The sequence below is a fragment of the Equus przewalskii genome, chromosome 22 (assembly GCF_037783145.1).
Source record: "Equus przewalskii isolate Varuska chromosome 22, EquPr2, whole genome shotgun sequence".
Lineage (NCBI taxonomy): Eukaryota > Metazoa > Chordata > Mammalia > Perissodactyla > Equidae > Equus > Equus przewalskii.
This window is the reverse complement of record NC_091852.1, coordinates 3,971,435-3,990,552: the sequence shown is the minus strand read 5'-3', so window position 1 is coordinate 3,990,552 and position 19,118 is coordinate 3,971,435. Positions and strand designations below refer to the sequence as shown.

The window sequence follows — 19,118 nt, the reverse complement described above, 5'->3', positions numbered from 1 at the left end:
GTGCCAGGCTTCTCCCTCATCCAAGGGCTGCGCTTCGTGAAAACGGAAGAGGCCAGGAAGGCGCCAAAAGTGAAAGACAACAGTGGGACCACTTTCAATGAGCAACAGCTAATAAAAATGAAAATATGTGCAGCTTCAGGTCCAGTCATTCAACTTTCAGGGTTATCCCCGTATCCTTCAAACTCTTTTGACTGTGACCCACAATGCCAAAGGGTACCTTATAATTCAGTACATTCACACATATACAGAGTTTTTATATAAACTGACACAATGGATTCACTAAACAATACTTACCATGTACAATAACACTGTAACATTCTTAATTTTTTTACTGTGGGTCATAACCCAATAAACTATTACTCACAGCTCACTAATGGGTCCTAAGCTACAATCAGAAAAACACCGTGGGGTTGGAGACACTTGTACTGCGGAGGGAGCCCTGTGGAAGCACGGCCACTGTCACCTCCTCTGTAACAGGGAGATGCCAGAAACTACCTGAGGGCTCACTGATGGGGCTGAGAATCCATGGTTCATTTATACAAAGAAACAGGGCACAGCAGTTAGAAGGAGTGATCCAGAACTATGAAATAAAAAAAGACCTCAAAAACAGTGCTTACTACAAAGAGTAACGGAGCAACCAAACATGCACATTAAAAACTCAAAAATTTAAAAAACATGTATTGCTTTTGGCTGCATGCTGTCAAAGTTCAGAAATACAAACCAGAAGGCTCATCATTAAAGTCCATCCTAGTGCCCATCTCTGGGCAGGAGAGAGAGAGGGAAGGGACTGAGAAGGGACACAGAGGGCCTCTATTCATGTTTTTGTTTTAAAAGATTTCTGGGTGAGCAGCACACAGGTGTTAGCTTGTTCTTCTGACGTTCCTGCAGGTCCAGCTATTTCAACGTAAAACTGTCTGGGTCTCATTTCGTCACCAGAGCGCAGCTGCGGAGACGCTCGTGTAACGTTGCCACGTGTCTACCCATCTCAGGTGACACTCGCAGGGCGCCTGAGTGAGCTGGTCCCAGTGCCAAGGACTGGAGACGCCCCGTGTTCCAATTCTGGGTGAGTCGGCCATCTGGGGAAAAAGCGGTGAGCAGCGAGTCTCTGACATGTCTTCTGAACATTTTCAAAGATCCCAATAATAATGGGTAAAAATGCGAAAAGATCTCAGAAAGAAAGTATTAATGGCCATTACTTTGTAACAGCACTGCCAAATTATTTTAAAAGAGTTATAGCTCTTAGTTATAATGCCCTCTACTTTTTAAATCGTTTCATTCAGGCAGGGCCAAAAAAATGAAAATAAAAACCCTAAGAAAGCAATTTTATTTTTAAAATAACAACACAAAACACCTGGGCCCCACGCCGGTCTCCGGATCAGTGGCTGCGTCACGACGGCCTGAGCGCTCAGAAGACACTGCGCGTGCACGGGTGCGCGGAATCTCCAAGAAACGCTCTGTCCTCTGAGGACTTTCTCCAGCACCCAGGGATCCTGAGCCAGCGTATTTTTCTGGGTGAGCTCCCGGGTGACAGTGACGCGCCTGGGAGAGGGCTCTGGCTCTGAAACAGCTTCCGTAACCAGGCAGTCAACATGCCCAAGGGGCGGCGCAAACGCCAGCCAGCGGATAAGCGGAGCCCAGCCTGCCGCATCACGGAACAGTCGCAGGCTTCCAGAGGGCACAGCCACCCAATCAGAAGGCGGCCTCGTCCTCCAGCACACGACTCGGAACCCACAGAGAAAGGGAGCGGGCGCCAAAGACGCGAGCGAAGGGCCCAGCGGCTTCTCCGCAGAGCAGACTCTGCACCTCACAGGCCCAAACCAGGCTTTCTCCCGGAGTTCCGCCTCTCTCCTCCAAAGCCGCACTGTCCAACATTTGGCTTTTAAATTTAGATTAGTTACAATTAAATAAAACTCAAAATTCAGTTTGTCAGTCCCACCAGCCGTATTTCTGGTGTTCAAAAGCCAGACGTGGCCAGTGACTGCTGCAGGGCAGAGCACAGAGAACGTTTCCTCCATCACAGGGAATTCTACGACACAGCGCTGACCCAAAGCACCAATTTCATCACCACATTTTGCCTTTCGGTTTGGTTCTCAGGCTTCTACCCAGGCCCCCACCTGAGCACTACAGTGCCTGCCCCGGCTGGACGCTGGCAGGGGCTGGAGGTCTCCAGGCCATCTAAGACTTGCAAACTGCCCCCTCCCATGGCTGAGAATCACTACTAGACCATCAAACGATTCTTCAAAATTCTGAAAAAGAATGTCATTCCAATTCAAACACAAGTGCTAAGCTCCTAAGATACGAAACGAGATAAGGTAAAGGCAAGTCGCTGGGGCGACGGACCAGCCCTACTTCTCTGGGAGCTGCCTGGCCATACTGAGAGAATCACACATTTTTTGCCTGAGAATTTGGAGTCGGCAACAAAGGCGAGCTGGGTGGAATATGGCAGTCCTTCGAAGCAAGGAGATGGAAAAACAATCCCACCACCCAGCTCCAACAGCGATCGACTGAGGCGGCCTGGCTTCCGCTGAGGCCCACCCATCCACGCCCCTCTGTGCTCGTAGGTGACCGAGAACTCCGAGGAGCCTCTCGGGGCCCAGAGCAGCCGTACGTGCCCAGAGCAGAGGGCGGCCAGCGGCAGGGAGGGAGGCCTCCTGGGGGCTGTGAGGGTCCAGGCCTCATCCTGGGGGACGGTTACTAAGCCCCTCTGGGCCTCAGTTCCTTCCCCCGTAAGATGAGCGCCAACCTCCTGAGGCTGTCGAGAGGAATACAGGAAACAATCCCATGAGATGTTGAGCTCCACACCCAGCTGAGCGGAGAGCAGTAAGCGTGAGCCCTCCTGGCTGGGGCAGGGGCTGTCACTGGTACTCTATCCATGGCCCAGCGGCACCGTTTGCTCTTGGTTCTAACAGACACCCCAGCAACTTCTTCATCCCTTCTTAAAGCTAGGACAATCTGGTTTCACGGTTTCACCTTGGGAGGAAAAAAAGGAGTCCATACAAAAGAATACACATATACGATCACTACTGATGCTGTGGCTCACTATTACCTCCACTGCTATGCTTTTACTATTACTGTGACGACGACTGCTACTACTACTAGTTACTACAACTAGTTGTAAGAATAGTAACCACCATTTTTTGAGCTTCTACCCCAAGTGAAGCACCATGCCACACCCTTTATAAGTATCTCACTGAATCCTCAGTCACTTGTAATGAGATTCTGTTATTTTTTCCACTTGACAGCTGAGAAAATAGGTCCAAATAATTTAACAGATTTGCCTAAAATCACAGAGCTGAGGAAAACAAGGACTTGAACCCAGGTCTGCCTGACCGGATACCCCATGCCTTGCACCACTACACCCAGCCCAGCTAAAAGCCTCCTGGAGCTAAGAAACTAGCCCCCCAACCTCAAAAGACAAGAACTTTGTATCACATAACCTAAAAGTTAAAAACGCCAAACGAACAAGGACCCTCACTGTTTTCCAGTGGCTATTTGACCCTCTTTCAAACGTGCAGTCTACCTTCTTTACTGGGACTCCTCGATTTTCATTATCTATGATCAGCTGTTTATTCTGACGACAAGGGCCGCCCTCCCCTTGGACCCTCAAACAGTTCTTCAACTTGCAGGTGGGGCAGGAGGAGAGAGATCTTACATTTTGCCCCCTTTTTAAAAAAGCCATAAAACTGCAGCATTAAGAACCAAGGTGAGGGGGCCAGCCCCATGGCTGAGAGGTTAAGGTCATGCACTCCACTTCAGCGGCCCAGGGTTCACTGGTTCAGGTCATGGGTGTGGACCTACATGCCGCTCATCAAGCCATGCCAAGGCGGTGTCCCACATAGAAGAACTAGAATGACTTACAACTAGGATGTACACCTATGCACTGGGGCTTTGGGGAGGGGGAAAAAAAAAGAGGAAGATTGACAACAGATGTTAACTCAGGGCCAATCTTCTTCACCAAAAAGCATACCTTTAAAAAAAAAAAAAAGAGCATTAGCCACGGGGATGGTAGCCCTGGCTTCCCAGTCACAGCTTGCCTTTAAAAGAAAGAACAGAGGTGAGCCAGTCCCCTGTTTCTGGCTGGAAGATGTTCCCTCTCATTTCTTCCTTTAGAGGCAGATGTTCTTAGCAAACAGCAGGCCAATCAGATTTCAAAGAATTCCAAATTTGTGGTCTTAGCTCCACCACAGACTACGCTCAAATGAACCAGCATTTCCATCTCGAGGACTTGCCTGTGGGGATGATGCTTCACTGACTGTCACCGTGACCCCTCTGCAACGAATGATTCTGTGCATCCTCAGGACTCTGCCCACACGACACGCAAGCCTGGTTGTCTGCAGCCCGTTTCACAGGAATTGGGGGCCCCACGCATGCACACCCAGGCTGGGGCAGGACACCCCATGAGCAGAAATTACCCTGCAACCTCTTTTCCTTCTCTCCACCCGAAACATGCACCCACTTCCATGCAACGCACAACAATGTCCAGAAGCTGGGAGGAGCATGAAGAGACAGACAGTTGCTCCCAGGATTTTGGGTTTCATGGGCCAGTAGAATTTCAGAAGCATGTAGTAGACTGATGGAGTTAAGACAACAATGACACTTAAAAGTAACCACCAAACACCACACACGCACACACACACACACACACACACACACGGCCACACTATCTTCTATCACTACCATTTCACAATGAAAAAGTTAAAAACAAAAATGTAGACAGGCCAGAGGTCCACAGTAAAAGACAGTTCTTCCAAAGGAAAAGAGAGTTAAATTTTCACGTAATGACACACACACACAGGGGAGGAGAGGCGGCACACAGACACACACAAGACCTTATTTTCCTTTCTACCTCCAGATGGAAACCCGCGCTCTGGCTGGTCCGCGCCCAGTACCGGGCACTGCAGAAGTGCTCAGCCAGCATGGACGGCCCTCCCACCTTGCCTTGCCCAGCCCGGGAACCCATCTCAGCCCAGGCTCTGCGGGCGATCCTGCTGGTCCCTCCCGGGTCCACTTTCCCAGCCAACACCCCCCAGCGCCCATCACACTCCTCCTTCCTAACCAAGCAGGAGGCCGGGGTGCCAGAGACCTCTCTGCACGTCCTGCAAATCCCAGACGGAACTTGTGCAAACTTTCTTCCTTGAGAACAAACTCTACTTCCTCCAAAACGTCCTTTGAGGGGTTCTGTCCGTGTACACACTGAGAAACGTCTAGGTTCTCGTTTACTCAGTTAAAGGAGATTTCAGGGGCACAAACAGTGTCGCCCACGTACAAACCAAGTGATGAAAAATCAGGAAGCACTTTACTATAACAGCATTAAAATTGGAACAACTCCCAGAGAAGAAATGTACATTTGTGAAAATGGGGAAATACTCTGCAAATAAAAAAAAAGTATTTCTCACATTTTAAACCAGTTACGTAAGAAAAGTCTGAGGCCCACCTAAAAGTGATTCATTTTCTGGCGAAGTGCTAGCCAGCAGTTCATAATAAAACCAAGTCCACCTTCGTAATACTGCCTTCTCCCAATGAATCAAACATTCCACGGCCAGAGGCGCAGGCATTAGTGGTGAGGGCTGAGCCCTTCTAGGTAACATGCAGTCGTGAGTGTGATGTGCTTTAGGATAGAGGATATTAGTAACTCACACCTTTACACAATTTAATTCACAGCAAAGTGCAGCCACGCCTTCCTAACAGAAAAAGCAAGACACAGAAAGCTTAGATGTGTTCACTAGCAGGATGCCCCTTGCTAATCTATGTAGGATCTGATTTTTAACTTTTTTAAAAACCAGCACTCCTGAGTCCCCTGCATTCTTTGGTAGCATTGATTAAAGGTCTGATCTCCTCTCGGCATGAGATACTCGAGGGCACAGATGCTATAAAGCATCTGGCACAGGCTGGCACAGAGCAGGTACTTAATCCATGTTCGTAAAAAGTAAGAAAAAAAGCCAAAAGGAGGATGAGTCTGATCCATTTTGCATTTCTCCCATTTATCACCACTGCAAAAGGTTTTACAGCAAGCCCACCCAGAGACTAAGGGGAGGTGGGGGAGATGCCCAAGGCTTGATTAAGAGGCAAATTCTACACAATCACCTAGATATACCCACAGCCGCTCATCTTCCCATTGAGAAGAATTTGGCTGGAACAGAATTAAGAGGAAAACAAAACGGGTCTTGCCTTCTCATCCTGGTATAACTTGTTGACGCTCTCCATCTGAAAGTTGTGGCTGGACTGGATTTTGTCAAGCTGCTCTCGTTGCTTCTCCAGCTCTCCCTGGAACTCATTCTTCTTCAGCTCCACAGCGCCTCTCTCTGCAGCCGCCCTGCGGACCCTGCCTTCCAGTTCCATGATTCGTGTCTACAAGGACAGCACAGCATAAGGGCAAGTGTCGAGCCACCTCTGGAGACCAGTCCACCGAAGCTCCCTCAGTAAAGACAGCATCGGGGCCCAAAGCCAGCACCAAGCCTTACCCACAGTGTGCTCCCACGGCTCGATCTTGTAGGCCAGTTGTCTAGAAGCTAAAGCAGGTTTTTCTAGAGAAATGGTGCTACATGTGGAGGAATTCACTTCTCTGAGCTTCGGTGTCTCCCCTGCTTCGGTGTCTCCATGGAAACACACCTCACCCCTCAAAGGGGTTCTCTGAGGCTTAACCGAGCTAAGCAGATGAATGCCTCAGGCTTTACCTGGTGTGAGCCGGTGCTCAAAATCTCAGTTCCTTCCCCTGCTAACAGAGCACTTGACAACTCTGTACTGGACAAAATTTCTGAGAACAGATCCAGCTCCCCAACTCCAGACACCAGACCACATGTGCCCGGGGAACAGGAGCACCAGAACCCCGGGTAGCCAAGCCAGAGAGCAGGACCAAACCCGCAGACGGGACTCAGCTCCATGGCTGAGGGCCCCAGCTCCGCGTCAGAGACTGGGTTGGATCCAGCTCCCCTGGACTTCACCTCTCTGTGCCTCAGTTTGCCCGCCTATGAAATGGCAAAAGTAAAGTCCCAAACTTAAAGTCTGTGTTCAAAAGAAGATCATGTATGTAAGGTACCGCTAAAGCAGAGTTATCTGACACTTGTTAAAACGGTAAGGGAAACTTTATTCAAGACTTCTCCAACAGGGGTCAGGACTGTGGTTGCTGGGAGAGGAATTGTGCTCAGCTCTGAAGACGGCAAAGGCAGGATTTACAGCCAAAGAGCGGAGTGCGGGGCCCAGTGGGGGCAGAGTATTAGGAGGAGACATGGAGGGTAGGGGATTCTTGCTAAACCGGCCTCACAGGATCCTTGCTGAAGGCCAAGGGCTTAGACTCCAAGCATGAGGGATGAGGAGCTTGATCAGGTATCAGGCGTGGGGGATGACTTGGCAGGATTCCCTGCTAAGCTCAGCTGGGCAGGCCACACACAACCTGGGGGCCAAGACGGAGGCCTGGTCGAGAGGAGGGCTCAGAGAAGCCTGAGTTTGGTCAAGGAGGGCCTTTGTCACTGCCCAGCACGGTGCCTGACCCACAGCAGGCAACAATAGATAGGAAAGCTAAAATTATCATTAAGTGATGATGATAAAGATTGCTACCTCTGAAAACATTTCTCACACCCATTATCCAAATACGTTTACACCACTGCTCTTTGGTATCTAGTGTGAACTGGAGGACCAGAAAGGACTGTGGTCAGAGGACGTAAGCAAGCTGTCTTCCCAGAACCGGCCCAAATGGCTCGGCTGAAAATTAACTGACATGACAAGCCAAGAGGGATGTTCTGGCGCAGTCTAAGAAGGCATGGGGGGTCCTTTCCCAGCCAAGAGCAGAGGTGGTATGGAGCGTCAGGCCTGGGGCTGCGGCGGGATCTGCACACCCCTGAACCCGCATTACAGCGTCGCACACCACTGAGCAAGGTGCCTCATGACAAGTGACAAATCCCTCGGGCCCGCCACCCAGCAACATCACATACTCCATGACATCCACAAAGACAAGACAAACAGAACACCTGGAGATCCACGCTCCGGGAGCTGGCGATCCAGTAGTTGAAGCCCAGGACAATGATACAGGCCACCAGGGCAGCCAGCACAAGGGGCGGCGACTTCATGCTCCGACGCCCGTTGCCCAGTCCCCTCATCTCAAAGGCAGGGCTGAGGAGCTGCCAAAAGAAAACAAATACGTAAGCCTCAATGCCAGCCTTACCATGCCCAAAGCAGGCCACAGCCGCCACCACAGCCACAGAGAGGCGGCCTGCCCCCAGGCACGAGGAGCATTTCCTCCTGGAATCGTGAAGCTGGCCCTGAGGAAGAACGGTGGGCTGCAGTGGTGCGCGCCCCGACCAGGCGGCCGGCCGGCTCCCCGGACAGGCTCCTGGAGCGCAGGCAGGAGAGCACTTCTCGCACGCGTCAGCCTCCTCCTGCCTCCCCGCAAGGTCTGAGAATTACTTATCGGTCAACAGCAAGAACAAACATTAAGTGCTTCCATGTCATATTAAAGACAATCCGTTTCTCCTTATTAGCCAGAGGGCTTTGTGATTTCATTCCTAACAAGGGACGGTTTTGCCCTTTGACAGAATTAGTAATGACACCTAATTAACGTGTCTCCTGAGCAAAGCAGGAAGTCATCCTGGAGGAGTGTGGCCTCGTACTGTGAGCTACCACAGCGCTCGCTGCTCAGACAGGGCCCAGCAGCAGTAACAAGGACTGGCCCTGGCTTCCTGTGCCACCTGCCCCCTCCTGTCAGAGCCTGGATCAGTGTGGGCACAGCGCAGAATGGCACACAGCACGGCGAGTAGGCAGAGACTTCGAGAGCTGCAGAGCGCCAAGCTGCTTAAAAGAAACACAAACGCAGCTCACACGAAAGGAGCTGCTATCAGTTCCATTCACAGGCTTCAAGCCAAACCAGGCCTGGCTGGATACCAGCACTGGTCACTAAGGCCAAGGAAGTGGACTCTTCCACACGGCTCTGCTGAGCCAGATAAAACAGGACCTGACCAGAGGGAGGGCAGCGCACACAATCAACGCTGTCCGTGCAATCAGCAGGCTCACAACACACACGCTTTCCTGCCAGGTGCGGCCAGCAGTGGGAGAGGCAGGAGAGAGCGCCAGGGACGCACCTTCCAGGCAAAGTTCCTGAGAACCTGTAAGAGCTGACAGAGCTCTCACCCCACGTACGGCAGTCCTGTCAAAGTGTGTCCCGGGAGACGGCTTCTTTCTCAGCAGCCGGTACTAGGGTGGCAGCCGAGAGGGGCATCAACAAGCAACCTGGTGAATCACCTACAGTAAAGGCCACCAGAATTCCTACGTATGGAACAGACGGCGGAATCCAGCCTCCGCTGGCGCCTTCCTCACCAGCTTCTGGTCACTCAGGATAAAACAGGAAAACAATGTTTCAAATTCAATTATTAGTTGATATCAGCAGGCACTGTACATACTAAAGGAGAGGAATGCTCAGAAATAATAAACTTCTGGAAGATTCTATAGGTCCACTAAAAAAGTGTCTGCACTGCTTTATCATATGTGATTTTGATTGCAAAAGTCTTTTTTATTCTTTTAAACTTTTTTTTCAAATACAAAAGTACAAATACAACTAGGGAGAAAAACCACACAGAGTACACAGAAGTGTAAAATTAGAAGTCCCCCTCTTCTCTCTCCAAAGCCCGCCTCCTCCTCCAGCGGCTGGCAACCCTCGCAGGGCATCAGAACCACCTGGGACATCTTCCTGGAACACCGACACGTGAACCCCACTCCTCCTTCTATTCAGTGGGTTTAGGACAGCCCCCAGACATTGGTATTTTTAATCTCCCCAGGTGATTCTAATGTGCAGCCACGCTTCTAGACGTCATTCTCCATGTTCATGCATGCATATACAAGCATCGATACATATATTTTAATCCAAACAAGATCATGCATAGTGTTCTGTAATGTAACCTCTCAATAATATGTCTTGTCACCCTTTTCCTAGCAGCACAGTATGGTTTAGTCCATTCTCTTGAAAGGCCTGAATAGGGCATCACTGTTTGCCAGGATTTACTTAATCTCCCAGAGGGCCTTTCGAGGTTTTCAAGGCTTATTTCCAACAATGCTGCCACAAACACTCTCACATATCCACACCTGTGTTTGCAAATGCTTATCCAGGGGTACCATCCCTTATCCACAATTCTGAAATCCAAAATAGTTTTTAAAACCCAAAGAGATTTTTAAAAACTCATCCAGGAACAAGACCTGGCCCGACCTCAGACCAAGGTCTGATCAGAACTCACCTGGAGCTACCTAGTCTCTATCTTTCCCCCTCATGTGAATATTCACACATTTTGCTGCAGAAAGATACGTGTTTGATTACGGGCGCTGCCGCAGATCCCCCCGGGGCTGTCACATAATGTATAATAAATGCATTTTATTCTCTTCTGAATTCTGAACAAATTCTGAATTCCAAATACCTCTGGCCCCAAGGGTTTGGGACGGGAGGGGGAACCAGCAGGGAGCCGCCTGCCTGTGAGGCACCGACGGAGAGCTTCAAGTACAGGGCCCCACTGAGTGCTCCCACCAGTTCCAGGGGCATCATCACGCCCACTTTGCAGGAGAGGAAATAAATCACGGACAGCTGTGCATAAATTTCTGTAAGTGGAATTGCTGGGCCAAAATACACATGCATTTAAAATGGACAGATCGTGTCTTCTCCAAAATATTTCACAAATTACAGAGGAAAAATAGTACCTTTACAGTGCAGAATCCTGGCAGACACCATCTTAGCCACGCGATCAAGGCTAACATCACAGAAATGAGCCAAATAGCCTCACGTACTGCCTGATGCACTGGCAGGAAAATTCAGAGGAACCCAAACTGAGAGACATTCCATAAAACACCTGACCAGCACTCTTCAGAAAGTGTCAAGATCAAGAAAAACAAGGATAAGACTGTCACAGACTTATTAACTACAGAAACATGACAATTAAATGCAAGGCAGGATCCTGTCCAGGATCTTTTCCAACCGAAAAAGACCATCAGGGGAAAAACTGAAATCTCAGTAAGTTCTGTACTTCAGTTAATCAGACAGTGCCAAAGTTAATTTCTCCATTTTGATAAATTCTCTGAGTATGTGAGATGGTAATATCAGGGGAAGGCGGGTGAAGGATATAGGAGAGCCTTCTGCACTATTTTTGCAACTCTTTCATAAACCTAAACTCTAAAAAAGTTTTGATGGATGATACCATATTGGCTTCCAAAGCGCCTCCAATAATTGACCCTCCCTCCAGCAGCACGAGCACGTCTGTTTTCTCACACAATATGTTAACTAATATTTGGCAATCGCATTAACGATATTTTAAAATACACTTCTTTAGTTATGAGCATAAATGAGCATCTTTTCATTTAGAAACCACTGCTGCTGAGTAAAAAGGGACGACACAGGTGAAAAATGGCAAAGGCTGACGACGACTAAGGGCAATACCTCAGGGCCCGAGTTTATGGCTGTCAGATGTTGCAAACGCTCTCCTTTCCCCACCTTAGAATTTATGTGGACTGGAGGAGACGGAACTGCGTCAAAAAGATGTATTCATTTTAATTTAGGCTCCAGAAAGTGTGTCGTCTCATCTGACTATAGGCATCTGACACACTGAAAAATGATTAACCTAAACCAGACAGCCTGTGAAACCCCAGGCCTCCCTGGAGTGGGAGTTAAGCGGCGTGCTTCTGCATTAAAAGTTTCTTAGTAAATTGGAAAAGTCATGAAAATCCTGCAGATTCTTTCCTACTGGCTTAATTAATTTAAAAAATTCAACCAATTGGTTAAAACTGTTTACTCGTAAGACAAAAAAAAGTTTTATACGAGAACAGAGACCTCTAATTACTTAAAAAAAAAAAAAAAAAAAGCATATGAAAATGGACAGCCCAGGGGCCGGCCCTGTGGCTAAGTTTGCACACTCGCTTCAGTGGTCCGAGGGTTCGCTGGTTCAGATCCTGGGCGCGAACATGGCACTGCTCAGACGGGCCACATAGAGGAACCAGAAGGACCTACACCTAGGATATATACTACTATGCACTGGGGCTTTGGGGAGAAAAAAAAGAGGAAGACAGGCAACAGACATTAGCTCAGAGCCGATCTCCTCCCCCACCAAAAAAAAAAAAGAAAATGGGCAACCTGCCAAATCCACAAGCCCCTTGACCCTCCTAGTTAAATATCTGTTTTTCATTTCCTTATTTTCACATAGGGCTTTTAATCACTTAGGCAAATACACACAAGCAATCAAATCAGATTAGTTTCTTTGACCAATGTCACCACTGTTGAAACAACACAGCTTTTCCAAACAGTGGGGGAGCCACACCTTTATTCCTTCTCAGAGGAACTGGCCTCATCTGGATCTGAGAGCCCAGAGCCGGAGGTGTGCAGGAGGAAGTTTCACTCAGAAGCCACTGCAATGAGCAGAGACCTGGGAACACCCAAGCACAGCACCTCAGGGTCTGTGAAGGACTCAGTCACCAGCATTTTTTTGAGGGTTTAAGAATGTTCTACCTTGTCCCAAAAACGTCTCCAAGCCTGGGGTCAGCATCCCAAGGCCCACAGGCCATCATTGGCCTGTTTTCTAAATAAAGTTTTGCGGAACACAGCCACGCCCCTTCACGACTTCCTGGCTACAAGGCAGAGTTGAATAGTTGAGAGCCAGCCATTTAGAGGGTCATTATGACAATTAAAACGTTTATTACCTGGCCCCTTAGAGAAAGTCTGTGGATTCCTGCTCTAAACCAGAGAATTAAATGACCAAATCCATTGTATTCCCCTTAGATTGCTTTAAAAATTTACCAGGAAGTACACAGAATCTCCTCTCACTCCCCCACCCTCCAGTATAAACACCATGTTTTCCCCTATCCTGGAAGCTGACAGCTTATAAGGAAAAAGGTTCATGGTGACCATAGTTAACGACACTGTCTTGCATATCTGAAACTTGCTAAGAGAGTAGATCTTAAAAGTTCTCATTACAAGAAAAAAAAATTTTGTAACGGTATGGTGACAGATGTTAATTAGACTCACTTTGGTGATCACTTCACAATATATACAAATAATGAATCATAAAGTCGCACAACTGAAACTAACAGAATGTTATACATCAATTATATCCCGATAAAAATTTTTTTAAAAAGAAAAATTTTTTAATTAACGCACACACCTAGTGTTATGTAGTGGAAATACCAAAAAGCAAGATGGAGGAGTGAAAATGAATAAAAATCAAATTCCATCGTGTTTTTTCCAGCACTGGGAATTTTCCAAAGAAACGCCACATCCCACGTGGACGCCAAGACTACATTTTGGCAGGAGCTCCCCAATCTTTCCTCCAGTTCAGGAGTCAGCAAACCAAAGCTCCAGGGCTGAATCCTGCAGCCACCTGTCTCTATACATTGTTCATAAGCTTAGTATTTACTTTTGTGTGTGTGTGAGGAAGACTGGCCCTGAGCAAACATCTGTTGCCAATCTTCCTCTTTTAGCTCGAGGAAGACTGTCGCTGAACCAACGTCTGTGCCAGCCTTCCCCTATTTTACGTGGGACGCTGCTACAGCGTGGCTTGATGAGTGGTATGTAGGGCCTTGCCGGGGGTCTGAACCTCCAAAGACAGGGAGTCCGCTCCGGCTGCGCTCACTGATTCTCGGGAAGCAGAAAGGCACATCGGAGGAGACGTGTTGTTGAGCTTTGGAGAAATATTTGTTCATCCCTACCATTTAAGGGCTGAGTTTTGTTTGTCCCCTCCACTCTTTCCTGGGTCTTTCGGCTTTGGTTTTATTCTACGATTGTCTCCCACCCCACCATCTACAGCCACAAACAGTCTTCCTAAACCAATCTTCTCCTGTCTGCCCTGGAGAAATAAGGTTTCTTTTTACTTCTCTAAGAAGTAAAGAGTAACCTAAAATGGGAGTCAGCCTGGTGGTGTAGTGGTTAAGTTCGCATGCTCCACTTCGGCAGCCCAGGGTTCACTGGTTCAGATCCTGGGCACAGACCTACACACCACGCATCAAGCCATGCTGTGGCAGCATCCCACATACAAAGTAGAGGAAGATGGGCACAGATAGTTAGCTCAGTGACAATCTTCCTCAAGCAAAGAAGAGGAAGACTGGCAATGGATGTTCGTTTAGGGCCAATCTTCCTCACCAAAAAAAACAAAAAAAGCAACCCAAAACGGACTCCTTTAGAAGTAACTTCTTAGTCTACGTTCTTTTCTCCCTTTGAGCATCTCAATCAAAGTCACTGATAGAGTGTGGACAAGGTACCTCATTCTTTAATCAGAATGAAATGATCACTAAGTGCAGGGTAGCACAACATTATATAGGACTCTCCCTAACTGATACAGAAAAACTACAGGAAAGATAGGGAGTCATCCATCTGCCACACAGCTATAAATGACAGACAGCAAGAAATGATGGGCTAGAACCTCCAGTTCTGACAGCACTTAAATTAGAGAAATATAGTTAATTTTTTTCTATATCAATCATTAGCATATTAAAATTTTGTCCCTTCTAAGAATTCACCAAGGCAATACTTTTCAAAACTGATAATGGCCAATGAGCCACCTTGAAGTCCCAGCTGAAAACAGCCTCAAAAGGCTGGAGTCCTCCCCAATATCACATGGAGCAGAAGCAGCACTCAGCTGAGCCCTCGCCACCCACCCGCAGGGGCAACAACAAAAAGGTGGTTTGAAGCTGGGAGATGGTTTGCTATGGAACAACAGATAATCAAAACACAAACTGTTGCGAGAAAAAAGGTGCAAAATAGTAATTATCATACGATCCCATTTTCATTGAAAAATTTTGAAGAAACACCTTCAATAAATGAATATATCTTTCCATCCACAGAAAATGTATAGCAAATGTTTTAGGGAACGATACACAGAAGTCGTAGTGAGAGTATACTGTGGAGAGGAAGAGAAGGGACGAAGCTTTCATTTTTTACTCTATACAATCTTTTTTCTTCAATGAGCATATTTTTAATACAAAAGCGAACAACAACAAAAAAAATTACGGTGAAAGGAAGGTATATAATGGTAATATTAGCAAGTTTTGAAACTGTATTTCCAGCATTCCCAGATTAAATCATAGCATTTCACAGCTTCCTCTAAAACAAAATGTTTATAGCATATGTATATACCATGAAGTAGAGAAACAAACTGAGTTCATCCCAATGCTCTCTTCTGTGCTGGACCCCATCACTGGGGACACAGAGGTGGCCAGAAGATCTCTGTCCTCAAGGGACAAAAAGCCGACCCAGGTCCCGGTCCTGAGCCTCGGCGGGTAACCAAGAGGAGACAGAGTGCAGCGTGAGGCCCAGCTCCAGCTGGTGGCAGCCAGGCAGTCCCTTCTCCCAGCCTCCTGGGCTCCCTGCGCACGGGTAACTTGGGGCAGGCCTCCCAAGGCCAGTGTGAAACTCAGCAAACACCCAGGAAAGCACCTGCCACCAAGGAAATACTTAAGGAAAGGGACTGCTCTGGTGTCACTCTGTGGCATGGACCTTTTTTAGCTTCAGTCTCCTCTTTTAAAAAAAAGAAAAAGCAGGGATCAATTACACCTGCCTTCATGGGAGTCCTCTGAAGAGCAAATGGAAGAAGGATCTGAGGCTGAAGAAAGAAGCCAGCTGTCTACAGCAGGGCACGGGCCTCCCAGAGCGGGTACAGGCCGCTCCACAGGGCTGGGGAAGAAAAGCCTGGAAGTTACATTTACTTTTATCCAAAAAATAGGATACAAACTATGTTTTAGCAATATGTGTAATTATGTATGTACTAATTATACTAGTTATTTTACACTATGTTACATGATACTAATTACATTATACTACCATAAAAGACTAACAGTGCTGATAAAAGCAGAAACTGACTCTGCATCCTGAGTCCCTCTGCCGAGGGTCACATGTCACCAGCTTCGGAGGACCTCAGCAGGGAGGGCAGGTCTGACAGGGCCACCTGCTCCCTTTTCTTCGCCTTCAGCACATGCCACGTGTCTTGTTGGCAGACGCACAGTGGGGTAGACTAACAAATTATAACTAAGTCTTACAAAAGATATGAAGTTTTAAGATCCTATAAAAAGAACAAATTAGTTATACTAACGAATGCAAGCACAGGCAAACAAAGACCACAACTAGCAAAGCACACGCTTCTCATTCTGAATCAACTGTGCACAAGCCCCGACACGAAGTAAAAACTAGGAGGGAGTAATCAGATCCAAGAAGAAACGGGCCACAAATACTCAAAATTCAAGAAAGTGTTTGGAACAGGGTAAACTCCACTGTCATTAACAACGAACACAGCCCTAAGTGTGCTGGGCCTCGAGACCCAAGACAACCGTGACACACACACCCACACAGGGAGGGCTAAAATCTTTACTAATAAAAATGACCCAAAACGTCTGGAAACCACAGCAAATAACAATATAGATCACTATAATCACATTATATAGTATTTTCACATTTTTTTTCCTGTTAGGCACTAATCTTTAAAATCTCAGCTAGAAGTAGTTCTGTTTATATAGCCCTAAACGGTTTAAAAAAATAAAAATGCTGTAAAATTTTGAGAAGGTATGCTTTTTGTTTTTTTCTGAAAGTGTAAGAAATTTCTGAATGAAGCAAAGTAGACTCTCCGAGAATTTAGGAAATAGTTCTTAAACTTCACGCCAAGTCTCTTAATCTCACCAGTAACCTGAAAAGCCGAGAAAATGACCACAATCTAAGAACTTTTTTGGAGGGGCAAGTGAAATACCACTCACACTTTTCTACGGTGGAGCAAAAGCCTATCAAGACCAGCCTTTCCACTTTTGCAAAGGTTTAGGAAAAATTTTAACAAAGCTCTTTTTTTGTTGTTTTTTTACAAAAAAAATAAGTGCTTTTTTTCTTACCTCAATTATGGATGTTATTTCTCATGTGAGGTCATTAAAAAAGAAATGAATCTCCTCCTAAGGCAATTTACTTTTTTCTAAAGTAAATCTAATAACACAACTGAATTGAAGCCCAAGGCAGCAGGCCCCTCAGCTGGGTCCTCCCTCCCTCCGTCCCTCCCTCCCTCCCCGCCCGCCTTCCCAGGCTGGTCTTTGGGGACCAAGCTGTCCTCACGCTCCCTTTCACTACAGTGCCCACCCGGGCCCCTGCTCCCCTGTAAAGCCGCACCTGCTTGCAGAGACCCCCACCCTCCCCCTCCTCCCTGCACAGGCTCTGTCCTTCTCCCCTTTGTGCTTCGTGTGCAGAACGCCAGCCAGCTGCACTTTCACAGGATTTTCAGGAAGATCAGCAGTTCTCTCCCCGCCGGGGGAAGGTGGGCACATAAACAGACTGAAGGTAGCCCTGGGCCTGACCCCTCACCCGTCCTCACTGCTGCTTCTGCCCCATCCCTCAAAAAACCACGTAAATGCAAAACCTTTTCATCCCCCATCAATAACTGGACCTCCAGGCAGTTAGAGAGCAGATAGCACGCTAGCTTCTACAGCAATGTTGCAACAGGACCCACTCCTTCCTCCCACCCTTGACCAAAACTGATAAAAATGTGACAACCTCTCCATAGAAGAAAAAAATACGTCTTAAAGACAGAACATTTTTCTTTAAACGTCCTAGGAATTCAATGTCTTTTTGAACACTGACACCTTAAAAACAGTTCTGGCCTAAGAATTAAGTCTTAAGTTGCTGCTTTCTATTTACAAATAAAGTAAAATTATCCTCCCTAAAAGCATGAACTTAGCTTCATCTTTTATAACACACGCAGGAGGAGCTAGAATGCCTTGTGGGAGAGGACCGCGGAGAGGTCCCTTTGCTCCCCAGGTCTCCTGCTCCAAAAAATGCAGAAATACTAAAACGGACTAAATTTGAGTCAATCTGATGGCCGTGAGCCAAACACAGTCACCCCAGAGCTGTTAAATATTTCATCAGGCTGTAGAACATCTTCATAATCCGCCCCATTACGCAAACATTTGCATAATTTAGGGCCACAGGGTCTTGGAGACCCCAAACCAGACAAAGGAACTCTCAAAACCGTGAAAGTCACACAAGTACGGTTATGCAAATCTGGAAACCAAACATCAGAAAATGACTAGCATCATTATGGCATCCCGAATATAATGATTCTTAAATTCCGCTAAAAAGATCATTCGCCAAAGTCGGTATTTTTCCTATTTTGTTTTACATTTAAAAAATCATTAAAAATATTAAAGATATGTGAAATACAGAATATACAAACCCAAGAGACTATACGTATACCAGAGCAAAAGTTCTGTGGATCCTCCACTCTGCCCACGGTGGGAAACACAGGTCCCGGAGGGGGCCTGGAGCATCCCTGAGACCGGCTCGGGATGTGCTCCCGCGGCGCGGCCCAGGACCCGGCGCCGCTCCCGGTCACCTGCCAGGACGCGCCCGCTGCCAACGTGGGCCCCGGGGGGGTGGGAGGGGGGAGGCGCGGAGCGGCACGGCCAGCCGTCCCCGCCCTCGTGCCAATCACGCCCGCAGGACGGGCGCTAGTGCGACTGTGGGGATGCACGCTTTTGACTCCCGATGCTGACGCGCGTGACACAGCCAGGGACAAAAAGGAAGGCCCCCACCGGCCAGGCCGGCTTCCGCAGGGACCGAGAACCTCGCCCAGCTGCTCCCGGCGGCCGCGGGACGGAGCGCAGCGGGGCGGGCGGGGCGGCGCGGAGCCGGCCCCGAGGCGCCTCCGGCAGAGGCTGCAGCCGCGCGCGCGCCCGGGATCGGGGACCGGCGCGGGGCCCGGGCCGAGGGAGCCGCGGGCAGGAAGGCGGCCAGGGCGGCGAGGGGCGCGCCGCTCACTCACCTCCCGCCGCGCCTCCGGCGGCCGCTCGGCGCTCCGGGCCCGGCTCCCAGGCCGCCCGGGCCGCTCCCCGCTCCGTGCGCCCCCGCCGCGTCCAGCGCCGCCGCGTCTCCGGCCAACGCCGCGCGAGTCCCCGCCCCCGGGCAGCGCCGGCGGCGGGGGAGGCGGTGCCGCGGGCGCGAGCAGGCGAGGCCGGGGCCGCGCCCGCGCCCGCGCCCGGCGCAGCCGTCACAGGGACGCGCGGCCCTCCCCGCGCCCGGCCCCCGCCCCTCGGCCCCCGGACCCGGGCCCCTTGCCTTTCGCCACGGACGCGGGGCTCTGCGGGCCCCGGACGGGGAAAGGCGCGGGCGGTGCTTCCTAAGGGGGCGCACAGGTGGGAGGCGG

The 19,118-nt window shown here is 48.8% G+C and overlaps 1 protein-coding gene across 3 annotated transcripts in view; it reads right to left on the bottom strand.

Moving 5' to 3' along the window:
- The window catches only part of GOLM1 (golgi membrane protein 1), a 54,211-nt gene extending 35,316 nt beyond the window's left edge, over positions 1 to 18,895 (bottom strand). Inside the window, exons 1-3 of one of the 3 annotated variants that reach the window (XM_070590384.1) lie at positions 18,738 to 18,895; positions 7,965 to 8,114; positions 6,169 to 6,348 (exon numbers count right to left, since the gene is read on the bottom strand). In XM_070590384.1, the coding sequence (XP_070446485.1) occupies positions 6,169 to 6,348; positions 7,965 to 8,093 (309 nt within the window). In that variant the 5' untranslated portion in view covers positions 8,094 to 8,114; positions 18,738 to 18,895. Of the gene's footprint in view, positions 1 to 6,168; positions 6,349 to 7,964; positions 8,115 to 18,149; positions 18,668 to 18,737 lie in introns of those variants that run through there. The other 2 variants (XM_070590382.1, XM_070590383.1) reach the window with 2 other exon arrangements.
- Positions 18,896 to 19,118: the final 223 nt, after the last annotated feature.